Genomic DNA, 17,539 nt, shown 5'->3' on the forward strand with positions numbered 1-17,539 from the left:
TCACACACTCTTTTCTACTACATAGTATTTGAAGACTGAATGATGGGCTCGTTCTCCTAAACCGATTTTACAGAACTCTATAGAGATCATAACCCACGACGACTTGGAATAAGATATTTGATCTGCTGTAGTCTTTCTTCCCAGGTCTCCCTTCACTCCATTTCAAGTTGCAAACGATGACCGCACCTCCTCCAGTCTCGCAGGGCTCGGTGATGGGGCCGTTGCCCTCTTTCCCCCGGCTTCTTTAAGGAGGTGGCGCCGACTCATCCAGGGGATGGCGGAGGGGCCGGGCTCCGCGAGTCCGCCGGCGCAGGCCTGGCCCGCTCTTCCAGGTCTTGTGAAAGCCAGGGTGTGTGCACGCGGAGCTCACAAGGCCGAAGCGGGGGCGGCCACGGACCCGGCACCCAAGGACCCGCCGCGTTTCCGGCGAGTCCGCGGGGGTCCGCGCGTGCGCAGAGCGTCCCCCGGGGGTGGTGGTGGTGGGAGGGGGGGGGCGAACCTTTCGACCTCCCCGCGCCGGTGCGCGCGCCCGAGAAAGCCAAAGTCCGCGGTGGGCTCGGCGCGGCGGCGGCGGCGCGCGCCGGGGGGCGTTCCCGCGCGGCCGGCCCCGCCCTCGCCCGCTGGCTCGCTCGCTCGGCGCGCCGAGCTCTCCTCCCAGTCTCCCCCGCGCTTCCTGCACTGGAGGTAGTCGCCGCCGGCGCGTCCCCTAGCCCGCGGCTCGCTCGCCCTGCCGGTGCCATGGCGGCCTTCAGCAAGTACTTGACGGCGCGGAACTCCTCGCTGGCCGGGGCCGCGTTCCTGCTGCTCTGCCTGCTCCACAAGCGGCGCCGCGCCCTCGGCCTGCACGGGTGAGGCTCGCGGCCGCGCCGCCTTCCCCGGGCCCGAGCGGGTGCCCCGGGCGCGCGCCTCGCCCTTTCCTCCCGGGCCCGAGCTGCGCGGGTGCCCGCGGAGCGAGGCCGGCGGTCCTCTCCTCCGCCCCTCCTCCGCCCGCCCCTCCGAGTCCCCGCGGCCCTCGGCGGCCTGGTGGTGGTCACCGCGCTCGCCCCGGACTGTGGGAGGGAAGAGGGCGCGCCGTGTCCCCCGCGCCCCCTCACCACCTCCCTCCTCGGTGCCAACTTTCTGGGTGCGTTCTGGTTTTGCCATCTCATCGCTACGGAGAGCTCGAAAGGATTTGTTCGCCGGACGTTGACGTGTGCGTTCGGGATGGGCATTTTAACTCGCCGGGCTGGACCCAGCACTTGGCCGAGTCCCCGGGACCAGCTTGGGCTGGACTCCGGAGCAGTAGCGGTGCGGAGTCGCCAGGGCGTCCCGAAGGGGGGTGTTCTAGGTCCACTTGGCACGGTTTTCTCCCCAAGGGGTGCCCTCGTCCCCGGCCCGACCTGATCGGCGAACGCCCTGACATTTCATTTGGAAAAGCTGAATTGGCACCGTGCTGTGTGGAGGACAAAGTTTCCTCCCTCGGCTTTGTAGGTGAAAGGTGAAAGTGTGTTTTAGGTGAAGAGCACTTGTTAATTACACCACACTGCTTCCCGCCTGCAGAGAACGTTCGAGTTTGCTTTGAACTTTGGGGAAATGAGGGGAGAAGAAGAGAATTGGGTTCTGGGAGTGGGACACAGTTCTATTTCTTGTCGCACATTTGATTTCAGCGAGTGAAGGAGAAAAGGTTACTTCCTAAGCGTTCTTGCTAGTCTTTAGATAGTTAATATTCAGTCTTAGAGTAATGCTTCCATGCATTTTATTTCATTAACCCTCTGGGCAGGTACTGTTGTCTCCTGCTTTTGATTTGCCTGAACTATCAGAATGTGGTCCAACATACTAGCACGGAGTTCCTAGTACCCTTTCCATGAAGTATTTTTTGTCCTTCTGCCTGCGTTGACTTGCCTGTTGTCTGCAGGATACTTTTTTATTCCTACAACAGCTTTACAAAATAATGACCTGCATCACTGTCATACACTATTCGCCTTTTTAAAATATTTATTTGGGGGTAGGTGGGAGAAAAGGATTAACTGGTAAATACTTTCCTCTTAGGTTGTGTCTTTTTTGAACTCCCATTTGCAATTAGAAGTTATCAATTATTTGGGGATATGCTGATAGAAAATAATGCTTTAAACTACTTTTCTTTTTTTCTTTTTTCTTTTTGCTAAGGAGCGTTTCAGTGCATAGAACAGGCATTTTAATAGGAAGGGAACTTGGTTGCTAACAGCTCTGACGATTTAAAAACAGTTCTCTTTGCTAGGACATTACATTACATACAGAAAACAACATCCAGCGTCAATGTCAGGCTTGTCAGACTTGTGTAAGTAGAACACACCTGTGTTACCAGTGCCCAGGTCAAGAAGTATTATCAGCATCCTAGAAACCCCTTCATGTCCATTTCCAGTCACAGTCCAAGCCAACAGCTCCACTGATTTATAATGCTGTAGATTATTGAGTACAGGGATTTTTAAAAATAATATAATGGGAAATAGTAGCAATAGTGGTGACATAGTATAATATAATTTATTTTCCTAAGTAATTGAAACTGTTCATCTAACATTCCAAAAATCTTTTTGAGAAACTTTGTGAACTTTCTGGAGATAGAATTATGCAACAGGTAATTTAATGAACAAAATAGAGTTGCTAATCTTTCATATTGGGGTGAGTAGCAAAATCTTTGTTTTAGGTGTTAATATTTTGAGGGGTGAAAATGCAGATTATGGACAGATAAATGTGAGTCATAAATTCCTAAGATAAAATAAACTTACAAAAATCACTAAGAATGATATATATACCATTCATATATAATTTTTAGTGATATATATGTATCTAATATATATATATATATTATATTGTGTACTTCCATGATCTCATGTTTATCTTTCAGTCCCTACCTTTGGTTTCACAGTTTGGAGGTTAGAAAATTCTGACCTTCTATTCTACTGTTTGTATTTGGTAACAGAGCTAATTATTTTAATGTCTGGTGCTTAACTAAGGGATAAGTGGTTGCTAGTCCTTATTTTGTCCATCTTGTGAATAGTAGGTCTGTCTTAGAATATATATTATTTTGGACTTGGGTAGGTAACAGAGCAAGTAAAACCACTTCAGGAGTTTTGTTGCAACATTATTCTAAATATTAGAGTGGATAAAATTTCTGTTGCTTTAAAATTCTGCTAATGTAATTTTTATCACCCTGTTAAATCAATCTCTCTCTCTCTCTCTCTCTCTCTCTCTCTCTCTCTCTCTCTCTCTCTCTCTCTCACACACACACACACACACACACACACTTTTGTTATGGAAAATTTTATATATATACAGAGTAAGTAGAATATAATAACCCCCCATTAACTTTATCCATATTGTTTCATCCATATCTATTTGTGCCCTGATCCTTTTTATAGATTTTTAGGTAAAACAGTCATTGAAATGTGCAATTCTTAGTTACACTTTTTTCAAACAGAGACATTTGTATTACATTCTATCCTACAAATTAGAACATCTTCATCTCCCCAGAAGGTTCCTTTGTATTTCTTTCTAATTATTTCCTACTACTGTTTTGCTAACTTTTCCTACTTTACTCTTCCTTAAACAATTGACTTTTTTTTTTTTACTCATGGGCAAAAGTCAATTAATTACTAAAAAGGAATTGTTTGTTTAGGATGGTGTACTTCTGTGCTCCATGCTGTAGGAGACAGATACGTGTAACATTTAAAAAATGTAAGCCATCTTAAGGAGCTTACATTCTTATTAGGGAAAAGAGAGTTGCACATGAAATGTTGAAAGTGTAAGATGTTAGAGTGGAGTGTACAGCCACTTTACAGTCCTAGCTGACCCATGCTAGTGATGTGGTCCTTTGCTTTTGTACTTGGTTCAGCCATGTGCAATTAACTTGGAGTCTGTTGGGTGGGATAGGCCTCCTTTGGGGGTCTGATTGGATTTGTGCCATCTCCACCACGTCTCCCCACTGTTAGTTATTTTTCTTCACAGCTTAGCTCAGTAAAAAGATTTCTGCTAGGTGTTCTCTGTCTTTCCTAACTGCACACTGACAAATCTGTCCTTTGCTTTTCTGACACTGTAAGATTCCTCTTCTCTAGCACCCACCAGTTAGTTTTGTACTGGTCTGCTTTCTTGGCTTCTGCTTACATCAGACTCTGAAATTCTTTAGCCTTTGGACTGAGTCATGCTTATATTTCCAATTTGCTTAACTTTTATTTTCACTGTACCAGGGATCATACCTAGGCCTTGTCCACGCTAGGCAAGGGATTTACCACTGAACTAGGGAGACTTTGAGTCATATTTAAATCCCTCATTTGGATATGTCCCAGGATAGACACTCAGTGAATGTTACAGAGGGAATAAGTGGTGCAGAGCTGTGGAAGAACTCTTAAGGACAGTTGGCAGGTGTTGGAGAAGCAAATAGAGGTCTTATCTTCATAGAAGTCGTGAGTGTACCCGAGAGTTTGCAACGTGACCTGAAGAGTGGGAAATCAGGCTAGTTCTAATGCAGGGAAGGGGACCAGTCTACATTGCCTCAGTATTTTACTATGTGAAATAAAAAGCGTCAAAACAGAAGAAAGCAGTTTCCCTTCCCATCACTGCTCGTGAAATAAAGTTCAGATTTCTCATCCTAGGTTTCAGAGCTTTCCTCCATCTGGTGTCACCTTACCTGGCTGATCTTACTGTGGTCTGGCCTGCCAGTTGGTCCTCTGTGTTCCAAATAGGCCAGTTTCTGCACTGTTCTCTCTCTGAGCAGGCTACCCTCATTCCTGGCTTTGGACCTTTACCCATGTGATCAGTCTTATCTGTAATTTCTCTGTCTCCTTTGTTCTCCAGTTCTTTAACATACTTACCTGGCTAGAGAAGGGTCACCCTGACATCAAGTAGTGAGCTGCTCTTGATGATCTCAGTGATCCCACCCTGCTTTTAACTTGTCACGCCAGTGCCTTGCCTGTTGTACTCTGCTTCACTGGGTGTAATCCAGCTGGGTGTGTCAGGTACACCTCTAAAGTCTTAGTCTATAAGTGGTGGGGCACATCTTCCTCCCCAGATGCTTCTGCAGAGTTTCAGGCAGCGTGTATTCCTCTTACTCCCATCTCGGCGTGTGCTGTCTCCAATCCCACTCACTGTCTTTTGAGCCTGTCTCATACCTGTATTGCTTGCTCTACACCCTAAGCATGGTCCCCAGCACAACTGTTTATAGAAGAGTTGTTAGAAAATTGGAATTAGTAGCAAAGGTGGTATCTCAGCTTAGTTAACATCTTAAGAGTCTTTTACTTCAGGTATTTCTTGTGTATTCCCACCACTGGAAATTTCTCTGCGGTTTCCTCAGCCCGAGTTTCAGGGCCTGTGCCAGGCCTCTGCCTTAGCACTGGACGTGCTCCCGTCTAGCGGTCACTTCTTGCACTCCTTTCTCTAATCCCTGGTAGCTTCCCTGCAAACTTAATTCGTCCTTTCCTTATATCTGTCTGTCCTTTTCAAATCAAGCTAGTGGCTGGCTTCACCTTTCTTAGTTTTACAAGTTCACTGAGGGTTTTGTACAAGCATGAGCCATGTGAGGAACTGGGTCTGAATTGACATCCTTAGAATTAACTGTTGAGTAGAGCTGTATGGCTGGCCCTATTTGGGTTTCTAGACTAAAAGGAGATACTTAAGGAAACATACCTTTAAAAAAAGGGTATGTTAGCAACAACAGCTGTGTACTGAACCCAGTTGGAGCAGAGTTGTGAGAAGCGGTCTGTGGTCTGCTGGGGCTACTGGGTAAGGGTTGTCTATTACAATTCTCAGGTTTTGGTACATTAGCCCCTCAGACAGCCACTCTTGTCCAGTGCTCTTCCTTCACTTGCTCTTCCCCGTCTGCAATGTTTTCATGATGTCACACTGTTTATCCCTTCCCCTGTCAGTCATTGATCAGTTCACAGTTAGACCTGTTGCCCTATGATTTCAATAACATCCTTTGTGTGTACACGTTCTGTGTCTCTTCCTAGCAATACTTTCCTCCATAGCACTTAGTACTGTCAAACAGTCTGTGCTACTGGGATGTAGTTAAACTCCACAAAGGAAGATATTTCCGTCTGTTTTATTCATTGGTATAGCCCTAGTGGGAAGAACTGCATCTGGCATAGTGTACTCAGAAAATACTGTCCAGTGATTTTACCTGTGAGATGCTAATTTCCTAGGGCATGGCTACTGCTAATTTAAATAACAGTTTTCTTGTTATAAATGTGTATGTTATCTTAAGCATGTCATCTCTTTAAGACCTAGACCTCTTATGCTATTTGTAGGTTCAGAAACTTAATATAAATGATAGCATTAATTTATGATTTTTTTTAAAACCAACTTTTTTGGCAGTTAAGGAGGAGAAATATTAAAGATAATTAAATAAACTAAAAATTGCTCATATGACCATAAATATAATAAACATTTTATTTTTGCTTACTCTGTATTTATATGCCTTTTGCAGTTACAACTTCATATTTCACAGTTTTCATTTAAGGCATAAATTCTGTTTTTCTATATGGCCTTTATGACTATAGTTTGCATGTAATTATCCTATTTTATTTTACCCTTACGTGTTGTGTATTTTGACTGCCTGTGAAAGATTTTGTTTTTTTTTCTTGTAGTGCTGGAAATGGAATCTAGAGGGGTTCTACCACTGATCCATGCCTATAGATTTTTATGGATAGTATATGGATAGTATATTTTTTTTAGTAAATATTTATATCTCTGCTGAATAATTTCTTTGGACTAAATTGCAGAAAGAGGATTAATAAATGGAAGTGTATGGATGTCTTTATCATGATGAAAGGGGTGTGAACATGACTTTTTAAAATGGGTCATGAAAATTTGTAATGCTATGAATGTTAGTATAATTTACCATTATTGAGGGATTTTTTTTCTCTTTTAGAGGTTTAAAACGATGTTGAAAAGTTAGTTTACATGTGTTTTATAGATTGGCAAGAATGAGGTTTTGTTTATTTTCATTCAGCAGCATTATGATCATGAAGTAGCTTGATAGAGTTAAAGGACATGGTCTTTGAGGTCAGGTAAGGGTTCAGAGGTTTAGTTACCTATGCCTTAGATCTATGGCTTCTCACCAATTTCCCCACCCTCTCTGAGCCTCAGAAGAATAGGATAATAGTATTTATTTAAGCCATCACTTACGTAAAGATTGAATAAGAAAACATCTTAATCCAGTGCTCAACTCAGAAGCCATCATTATGCCTGCCAAAAGAAAACTAAAAAGACAACAAAATATCCCTCTGTTAGCTTTTCAGAAACTATTGAAGCTTCCAGAAAATGCTGTCAAGTGTGTCAATGAAAATGTCCTTAAATAGCTTTGAAATTGGTAGATGATTTGCTTTTAGAGTATTACATTGGTTTCAGAGACATAGTTTTAGGTCTTACATGTTTCCAGTTGCCATCTCCTAAATAAGATACTCTGTATTTCTCCACTGATAAAGAGCTGGTCTAGACTCATAGTATTCAAAGTGTGCTCTCACAGGGCAGAAAGAACTGTGACCTACTTTGTAGATCATAAGCTTTTGTTGAAATAGCATGAAGTTGCATTCATTTTTATGACATCACATATTCTTCACTGACTTCCTCTCTTCAAGTTGTTCCTTTGTTGTTATTGTTATTTTTGAACTTTTGAGTATTGGTCGTTGCTGGTCCTGTGAGTCTTTCCTTTCAAACGGTTTTGATTCTTTATTCTTAATTAGTATTCTTTCTGTATATATTCCTAGTAAATTTAAAGGATCAGATTAGAGTATGAATAGGTAAGATGTGACCATTTTGAGAATTGTTTTAGTTTTTATCTGTAACTTACCAGCACTTTCTGGTAACAACAGACTTGCCACCATCCGTCTCTTCCTTACTGAGTAGAGTGCTCTTTTAGCATATTTTTCTTGAAGCCAGAGGGAAAGGTCTTTCAGTTTTGGCCATGGAGCTGCCATGATGACATCATAGAGCCAGTGGTCCTTTGACCTTGAAGAGGGAGAAAACCCCTCCTGATCTAGTCTAACATTAGAGTTGCCACCATCCCTTCAGAGACCAGATTGGTCTTAGTCTAGCAAGTGAGCTCATGCTTAATCCAGAATTTACTACACCCTTCTGAAGTGCTCAGGTCATACTGTACCTTTAGAGAAATACAATGTAATGCTTTCTGAGGATCATTCATCTAGGATCTGATGTTTATGCTCCACCTTTAATCTGGAATCATGGGGAAGAAAAGATTACGTCTTCTTTGGAGTTATATATAGCAAATTAAATTCAAATTTATTCAAAATGTTATTTCTTTTGTAGAGTTTTAAGAATTGTTAGAGGTTGTTTAAAATGGAATTTGCACTATGTACAAAGGCATTAGGCCTTGGTTAAAAAAATCAAGACATTCTTATATTAGAGTCACTTTTGTTGTAGACATCTGTGTCAAGAGGTAAGCATAAAGACACAATACATAGGCTGTGTTCATCAATGGAGGCTGTAACACACATTAGGATATTTTTACTGGTCTGTGAATGTTTTGTTTTTGTTTTGCGTTTTGTTTTGTTAATGCTAAACTTTTTTGGGGAGAACAGGGTTTCTCTGTGTAGTTTTGGTACGTGTCCTGGATCTCGCTCTGTAGACAAGGCTGGCTTCAAACTCACAGAGATCCGCCTGGCTCTGCCTCCCGAGTGCTGGGATTAAAGGTGTGTATCACTGTCACCCAGCCACTTTTTTTGAGGCAGGGTCTCGTGTAGTCCAGGTTAGCCTTGAACACTAGGTAGCTGAGGATGACTTGAACTCCTGTCTCTATCGCCTAAATTTTGAGATTACTGGCATGTGCTATAACGGCTTTGTATTTAAAAAAAAAAAATAACATTTCTTATCCTTTTGCTAGTGTAGCAGGCCTGAGTGAATGTAACTGAACAAAGTATAAATCGAAATTGAAGCTCATCAGAGCATCATGATGCCTATAAATAGGTGTGGAAGCCTCAGCATTGTACTGGTAGCGTGAGGCAGACATTAAAGTGGACTGTATGATTTACTCCATGTGTAAACTATTTTGATGACTTCTTTTTATTTTTAAGCAATGCATAATGGTGTGGTTTTTTTTTTTCAGACCACAATTTAATATATTTATTATTTGTTCACATATTTTGAGACAAGACCTTATGGAACCCAGGTTGGCTTTGAATTCAGCTAAGTAACCAAGGATGACCTCAATTCTTGAGTTTACTGCCTCCCCATTTCTCAGGTGCTGAGACTGCAGGCATGTGCTACCCAGCCTGTCTTACTATTTCGTATCTGTCGGCATTAACCTGTAGGTGTACTATGTAGAACAGAGCAGCCTCTTAGGTATGTAATAGTTTAGATAGTGTATTGTGTTTATGGCCGCCCACTGTATGTTTTCATTTTTAAAGTATTCATGAAACTTAACCAACCCTATGAAGTGAGTAACATGGTATCTATAAAAAAGGAAGTGATGCTTTTTTTAATGTAGTGAATAGCACCAGATGCAAGAAATAGTTTTAAAATTATTCTTCTAATGCTTCATATTTCAAATATTAAACATTTTTAATAACAAAAAATTAATACACCTTAAATTTGAATACTAAAAAGAAAAGGAGAAAGCACCTATCATTTATCACTGTTACATTATATTTCATTGATTCTAAAATCTACTTTTTTCACATTATAGCATCCATTTTCACATTTTAATTTCTGAAATTAAATTGCAAAAGATAACTGATGTATCTTAGTTTTGACTAGAACAGTACTTAGGTTATTGCATTTCCTCTTTATTATGCATGTTTTTATCTTGTTTGTAAAAATACTGTATCAGCTTATGTGGAGGACTCTCTAAATTTAATGTTATTACTGTTCTTCAGTATATCATAAGCTTAGGAAAACAAGAAATTGTAATAGAATCATATATTTTCCTCATTCCAGACCCAAGAGTTGGAGGAAGCAGGCTGGCCTGAGATCAGTAGGTAGATAAAATAACTTCTTGCTGTGCGGTGGTGGTGCATGACTTTAGTCCCAGTACTCGGGAGGCAGAGGCAGGCAGATCTCTGAGTTCAAGGCCAGCCTGGGCTACAGAGTGAGTTCCAGGGCAGCCAGGGCTACACAGAAAAACCCTGTTTAAAAAAAAAAAAAAAAAAACAACAAAAAACTTCTCAAAGGATGCTGAGGTTTTAGCCTGTTAGTAGATGATCAAGGGATCCTCTTGAGAATTGAGGGGTATGGGCCAACTTTGAACCTTAACGTACAAGAATATAGTGATCAAGGAAGACACTGACATTAATCTCTGGCCCCCACATCCACCTGCATACTCACTGCACCCACATAATAACACATGCATGTATATCACACACGAGTACACATGCAGAAAGAAAAAAAAGAGAACCGTGCAGTATAACATTTCAGTACTACTTTTCTAGTTCAATCTCAAGCATCCCTACTAAAATAATCCTCTAGTAATACTATATTTAGAATACCATTCTCTATTTACCTGTGAATACAATTATATTGTATTAAAAATAGATTTAAGGTATTTTGAACTATAGAGTTCCTTTGACTTTTTCTATTAGTAATGCCCAAGATAGGCTGTTTAGTAGAGAGCTGGAAGTGGGGGAAGCCAATGTAGGATAAATGATAGCATTCAGTTCATGTGATTAACTGGGTTCAGCAATAGCAAGCTCTCCCTTGGAGAAAGGGATCAGTATGGAGAGAAATAGAAAATTTATCCAGTACGTTTAATTAAACGTTTGTTGTTTCTCGGTATGATAGAGAGTGAGATTAGCACATTGAATATGAAACTACAAATAATTTTAAGAAATCCAGAATTCCTAGACCTTTGTTAGGAATGTGGTCTTTTAGGAGAGCATGGAATTAGAAAGATTTAATTAATCTGCTTGTTACATGGATAGATTTCACTTTTGAGCTCAATCTTAATCTTTTGCTAAGAGGTCAAAGGCATTCCAAGTAGGGAGAACAGCTTGAGCAAAGACATTGAGAAGGGTCAGCAGGAACATGAAATTGGAGACAGTAAAACTCATTATTTTTATTGAATACTCATCATATTTTACACATATCTTACATTTATGGCGTGTATCAGTTGTTTGGGGTAGTCTTACTATTTTCCTTTTGCAGCTGAGGTATCAAAGAGATTTAAAAACAGGTATGAGGGAGGTGGTTCAGTGGTTAAGAGTGTTCACTGCTCTTGCAGAGGACCCGGGTTCTCTTCTCAGAATCCATATGGTAGCTCACAACCATCTGTAGCTCCAGTTCCAGGGGATCTGCTGCCTTCTGACCTCATTGGGCACCAGCCACTCATGTGGTACACATATACATGTGGGCAAAACACTCATACACATAAGAAACATAAATCTACAAACAGTTAAGATTGAATTAATGATGTGGATTGTAAAGAATAAAGCTTTTTACTCAAATTCTTTTAAATGAACTTTGATTCAAAAGAATAGTCAAGACTCATTCATGGTCTAAAAAAAGATTTTATATTAAATACAAAACAAGTTAATTATTAAATTTATTACATTATTAAAATGTTGAATTAACATTGTTTTCTGTGTGTGTGTATGTGTATCTTTCTCCATCACTCTTTGACCTTCCTCTTTGAGTCATAGTCTTTCGATCAGACCCAGAGCTCACGGATGTAGCTTGTCTCTCTCTAGGCTTGCTAGCCAGCTTGCTCCAAGGATCTCCTGTCTCTGCCACACCCACTGGGCTTCCTTTTGGGTTCTGGGGATCTAAACACCAGTTTTCTTGCTTGCCTTTGATCCACTGGAATCAAAATCGTGTTCTTCCAAATGTTGTCAAGGTGAGAGGAGAGGGAAGAAGGGAAGCCAGCGCAACAGTAGAGCGGCAACAAGGAAGGTCAGCAGTAGATGGGTGCGAGCCAAAAGAGGTCTTCCCACTCTAGCACGGGCGAGTACATTTTTAACTGAAGAACACCCACTCAGGGACAGCGAGGTGGCTAGTGCTAAAGTGCTTGAGCTCAGTCCTCAACCCACAGGAGGAGAGAACCAACCCCAACGTTGTCCTCTGACCTCCACACCTACAGCAGACATAAATAAAACAAAATTATCTTTAAAAAGAAATAATTTTAAGGTCTAGGAAATATATGTATATATATATTATGCAATTAAAAATTGAAAACAAACATCTTATAAGCTTTGAGAAATTCCTTACGCCATACTACAGGCTCATAGGTTAATAGGAATAGTACTTGCCTTCAAAGAGGTGTTACGATCTACCCAGAGTAAAATACTGATAGAACTATGAAATTACACACATATTAGATCTAAGCAAAGTGCTTTGAAATACAAAGAGGAACTACTGTTACTAAACCTTTATTCCAGAAACATGCAAAATATAAATTGAGACTTAAAATTGAGCAGGATTTAGTGTGAAGGTAACTTAAAGGGGGTTGGAAGTAAATAATACCATGGACACTATGAGCAAAATAATTTATTTCATAAGGTAGAAAATTATATTCATTTTAGAGATAGATGTTCAGATTCTAGCTGTATGCACAGTTACAGCTCGAAAGGGAATTCCTGGATCAGAATCCCAGTGACACCATGTGTTAGCTGTGTGACTTTGGGCAATTTATATAATTGCTCTGTGCCTTGTTTTCCTGCCTACAAAGTGGAAATAATATCACAAGTTAACATGAGCTAAAACCCATACAGTGCTTATAACAGACCCAAGCACTGTGAAGATGCAGAGGTCAGTGGCTATGTGAGGAAGAACTGGTAGTTGTGTTCGGGAGTGGGGATGTCACTTGAGGAGACCTCTGCCCTCAGTGAGAGCGGACTAGAGTATATAAAGTGATTATCCCAAGTCAGACGTAATAAACACCTAACAAAGACAGTAGCTAAATAAATAGGAAGGAAGGCCGGGAAGATTATTAGAAAGGACAGCAGGAACAGATTAGAGTTGAGAATTAATATGGAAATGAGAGGGAGAAAGGGGCACAAACTCAGAAATATGTAAAGGCAGGGAAAGAAACCATTAGCTCCAAACTAATGCCCAGCAAAATAAAACATTTTTCCTTTCCCAGAGACAATGTGCCCTGAGGAGAGTGGAGGGCAACGATTCCTCAACCATAGTAAAGAATAACAGTGAGCATTATTAAGTAGTCTATAAAAATGCTTCTTCACAGTGAGAGAAAAACAGCTTAATTACTTGGGAAGATGCTAGGTGGTGGGAGGAAGTGGACGTGTCAGTGACTGTAGTTGAGCTTTACTTTGAAATGGCACTTTTTAAAAACAGTCATGTCCCGTGTGTCTCATGAAAAAATTGGTGTCCTTGTCCGTGCAGATGTCTTGTAGAAGGAGGCTGCTCACTTGTTCACTGGCTCTGGCGGTTTTCCCGGAGTTTACCCAGAGTTAGCTGCTTGCGTATCTGGTCACTTAGATTTTTCTCTTTTCCCCTTAGGCAGATTCCCAAAGTCTTGGTCTGAAACCAAATTTAAAGGAGAAAACAAAATACAAGTTTCAGAAGTATCTACCATGTGTCAGGCATAGTGTTAGGCCTTAGTGAAATGGAGATGAACGGGACAGGGCCCCGTTCGCATGCTGGTGAGCGATAAATGCACTCACTGTAAGGGTTGTGAATGGGTGTAGCAGATGCCTGCCTGATATTCTCTGCTGGAGAGGCAAAAAGGAGACAAAGAAGACTTCTGAGATAGAGTTGCCGGATAGTTTGTTATCCTGATTAGCACAGCTTAAGACTGAAGGGAGGTATAATTATTTATTTTGTCAGCACAGTAGCAGTAAGGAAGGATCAGTCCAACCTTCATTTCAAAAGTCAAATTACAGATGGTTGTGAGTGGCCATGTGGGTGCCAGGTCCTCCCCGAGAGCAGCAAGTTCTCTTAACAGCCGAGCCTTCTCTCCCGTCCTGATTTATTTTGTGAAATAGGCTCTCATTATAGAGCCCAGGTGGGCCTGGAACGCTCAGCCTGGGATTCCAGGCATGCGCTGTGACTCTTGCCTAAAAGGACTCCTTTTAGTCAGCAGTAGTAACGTGAAGATAGAACACAGTGTGAGAGCACGCGGAATCAACACCGTTAAGATGGAGATGGTCAAATACTTGTAATTCCACAGTTTAACATAACTAATGTTGCAGTACCATCAGCACATAGAGTCTGTGCTCAGTGGCAGATGAGCCTGACTGGGCTGGAGCCAGATCCTGAGCAGCTTCAGTACCATGCTATAGAATTTGGACTTTGTTCTGAAAACTGTTTAAAGTTTTAATTACAAACTATACATTCTCATGGTGTGAAATTAAAACCAAAAAACCAGAACTCCTGATAGGAGTAAGAACAATTTGGTTTTTGTTAGGGTTTAGTAGTGATGCCTTCCATGAAGCAGACAATACTTTTTGATGCGTTGTGCTCAGTAACTTTGAAATTATCCATTCTTGGGCAGTTTCCTTATAAGTCTTTTGGGTGTGGTGCTTTTCCTTGGGATTGGTAGGAGACGATTCTGACAATTTTCTCAGTTTCCCACCCTTTCAGTCCACTTTTTTCCTTTTTCTTTATTTCTCTATTGATTAGGTGATCAATTTTGGAAAACTATGTTTTTCTAGGAAATTAGGCATTTCATCCAATTTTTTAAGTTACTTTATAAGAAATCCAGAGACTTACTGTTTTAAATTTTTAATTGCCTTTTGTCTTGTGCTTTTGCATTCCTCTTATTTTCTTAATTTTGAGGGAGGCACTATGTCCCCCTAGCTGGCCTCCTGGTCCTGCCGCAGTCTCCATGGTCTTGGAATTAAAAGGTAGGCACAGCCTTACATGGCCTGTATTCTTCCTATTAGTATTGGGTTACCCGGTGCTTTATTTTCTAAAGAACTAGCTCATGGATTGTTATTGCTTAAGGTTGACAGGTTTATTGTTGGCGGTAGACATGAGAGTCAGGCATAGGGAGAGCCAGTTGGGCAGTGAAACCAGAGTACAGGCACCACTTCAGGATCCTGACTCCATGTTCTGGGGTTAAATGCCCACAAGTAGAATTGCTGGATCATATGGTAATAATTCTTCTTTAATTTTTTTTTTTTTGAGGAATCTGTGTTTTCTCTTTAATGACTTTATTTGCATTCTTCTTAGCTATCTGAGAGTTCCCTTTTCTGTACACCTTTACCATCATTGTTATCTTTTGTTTTTTTGGTAATAGCGATCCTACTAGGTATTAGGTATATCTCATTGTAACCTTAAAAAAGGTATTTATTTGTTTATTCATTGATTCATTTTTATTTATATGTGTGTATCTGTGTGAGTTTATGTGTACCATGTCTGTGCAGATAAATGGGGAGGGTAGAGGGCATCAGATTCCCTGAAAGTAGAGATACAGGTTGTTGTAAGCCATTTGAGGTGGGCTCTGGGAAATTAACCTGGGCCCTTTGAAAGAGCAGTGCATGCTTTAAACTGCTGAGCCCTTACTCCACCCATCATTGTAGTGTCTATTTGCATTTTGTTGATAAAGAGACTTGAACATTTTTTGATATGCTCACTAGCCATTTGTACGCATTTTGATTAGTGACTAATGAGTAATGTCCATTGCTCTTTTTTTTTTTTTTTTTCTTTTTTTCAAGACAGGGTTTCTCTGTGTAGTTTTGGTGCCTGTCCTAGATCTCGCTCTGTAGACCAGGCTGGCCTTGAACTCACAGAGATTCATCTGGCTCTGCCTCCCAAATGCTGGGGTTAAAGATGTGCACCACCACTGCTCTATGTTTTCTTGTTTTTTTAAAAAAAAGTTATTTATGTTTTGAATGCCAACTCTTTACTAAATTAATGGTTGCAGATAGTTTCTCTCATTCTGATGCTGTCACTTGTTGATTATTACCTTTGCTGTGCTAAGAGACACTTTAAAACAGTTCTATAGTTTGTAATGTGTTTTAAACAATCCTATAATACCCTTAAATTAAGAACAATAATAACCTAAAGTGCTGTTTTCTTAAAAAAGTTATGTATTTTTATTTTATGTGTATGTTTTGCTTGCATGTATATAAGTGTGCCTTGTGCCTATGGAGGTCAGAGGAGGGCACCAGATCTTCTAGAATTGGAGTTACAGTTTTGAGTCACTATGTGGGTGCTGGGAACTAAGCCTGGGTCTTCTGCAAGAGTAGCCAGTGCTCTTAACTGCTGACCTATCTCTCCAGCCTGAACTCAAGCATTCTAACAAACGGAACATCCTTTGACTTGTCATTAGATGTGTCTTTCTAGCTCGGCTTGGTCTTGTGTATCTTAATGCTGAAAATGAAGTCTACTGAGTGGTTGAGCTCAGTGAGGCATTGACAGTGGAAGGCTGAGTATACATGACCCTTGCAGAGACTTGGAGATGTGCAGCAAAGATTCCTCTTTAAAGAGTGACTCACTGCCTACTCTGAGGAGTGTGTAAGCCAGGCAGCCCCCTCTGCCCATACTTTAGAGTCTACTTCAAGCACACAGACCCCCTCTCCCCCCAGGTCATGACTTAAGAAGAGCAGCATACATTTGGATAAGCCTGAGCAAAGCAGAGGTGTAAAGACATTTCAGTTCACGCCAGGGCATTCTTGACAGTGCTTATTGAGAACATGTCTTAGTTTGTTTTCTACTGCTGTGATAAAACATGGCCAAGACGACCTACAGAAGAGTATTTTGGGTCTATAGTTCTGGAGGGGCGTATGGCAGCAAACACCAGGTATGGTGGCACAGGAACATGGTGCTGAGAGCTGACATTTAGAACGGCAAGCATGAAACAGAAAGTGAATTGCTAGCAGGTGAGGCCTTACGGTCTCAAAGCCTGTCCCCAGGGACATACTTCCTCCAGCAAGGTTGCCTTTTCAAATAGTGCCACAATTGGGGACCAAGTGCTCAAATGCCCGAAACTACAGGGAATATTTCTCATTCAAACTACCAAGAATATGTGCCTGACTGGCTGATATTTTGCTGGGTGTGTTTGAGTTCTGCCTAAACTTGGTTTCCCCTTTCTGTTCACTGATACAGATTTCATATTCCAAATATGCTATACCCTCAACTTCAGGAAACCAATCTGCATCAACTTCTCATCTCTTCAGAATACTTTACTGGAAGGAAACACACCAAACAGGAATTTAAAATGTGGTTCATGTTTCATTGAAGAAGCACAAGGATAGTGTGTTACAATAGGTTGTAAGCCAAGCTAATGATGCTGTGTAAACAGGGACTAGTAATCAGATCATGAACCTGAGCTACTGTTTCCTTGAGACATCTATTTAGATTTGGTTACTCATGTGATTGAGGGGTGCAGATTCTGAGCAGCATGAGAGAACACAAAGAAGAAAGCTTTTTCTAGTGTGATGGCTAACTCAGCCAGCGTGACTGGTAGAGAAACACTCATAGAATCCAGAACTATCTATGGATGACATTTCTAGAGGAGATCGACTAAGTGGGCAGACCTGTCCTCGATGTAAGAAACACCATCCAACAGACTGGAAGCTTAGATGGGGGTAAAGGGGTAGAAGGAAGTTCACTGTCACAGGCCCTCTCATATCTTCATAGTGCATGCTGCTCTGCTGTCATGGTGGACTGAAGCCTC

The 17,539-nt window shown here is 41.2% G+C and overlaps 1 protein-coding gene across 2 annotated transcripts in view; it reads left to right on the top strand.

Annotated features, from left to right (window-relative positions):
• Positions 1-659: 659 nt before the first annotated feature.
• Positions 660-17,539, top strand: part of Abcd3 (ATP binding cassette subfamily D member 3) — a 61,917-nt gene continuing 45,037 nt past the window's right edge. The window contains exon 1 of one of the 2 annotated variants that reach the window (XM_028880074.2): positions 660-848. In XM_028880074.2, the coding sequence (XP_028735907.1) occupies positions 739-848 (110 nt within the window). In that variant the 5' untranslated portion in view covers positions 660-738. Of the gene's footprint in view, positions 849-1,029; positions 1,124-17,539 lie in introns of those variants that run through there. The other variant, XM_028880076.2, reaches the window with a different exon arrangement.

The sequence above is a fragment of the Peromyscus leucopus genome, chromosome 6 (genome assembly GCF_004664715.2).
Source record: "Peromyscus leucopus breed LL Stock chromosome 6, UCI_PerLeu_2.1, whole genome shotgun sequence".
NCBI lineage: Eukaryota > Metazoa > Chordata > Mammalia > Rodentia > Cricetidae > Peromyscus > Peromyscus leucopus.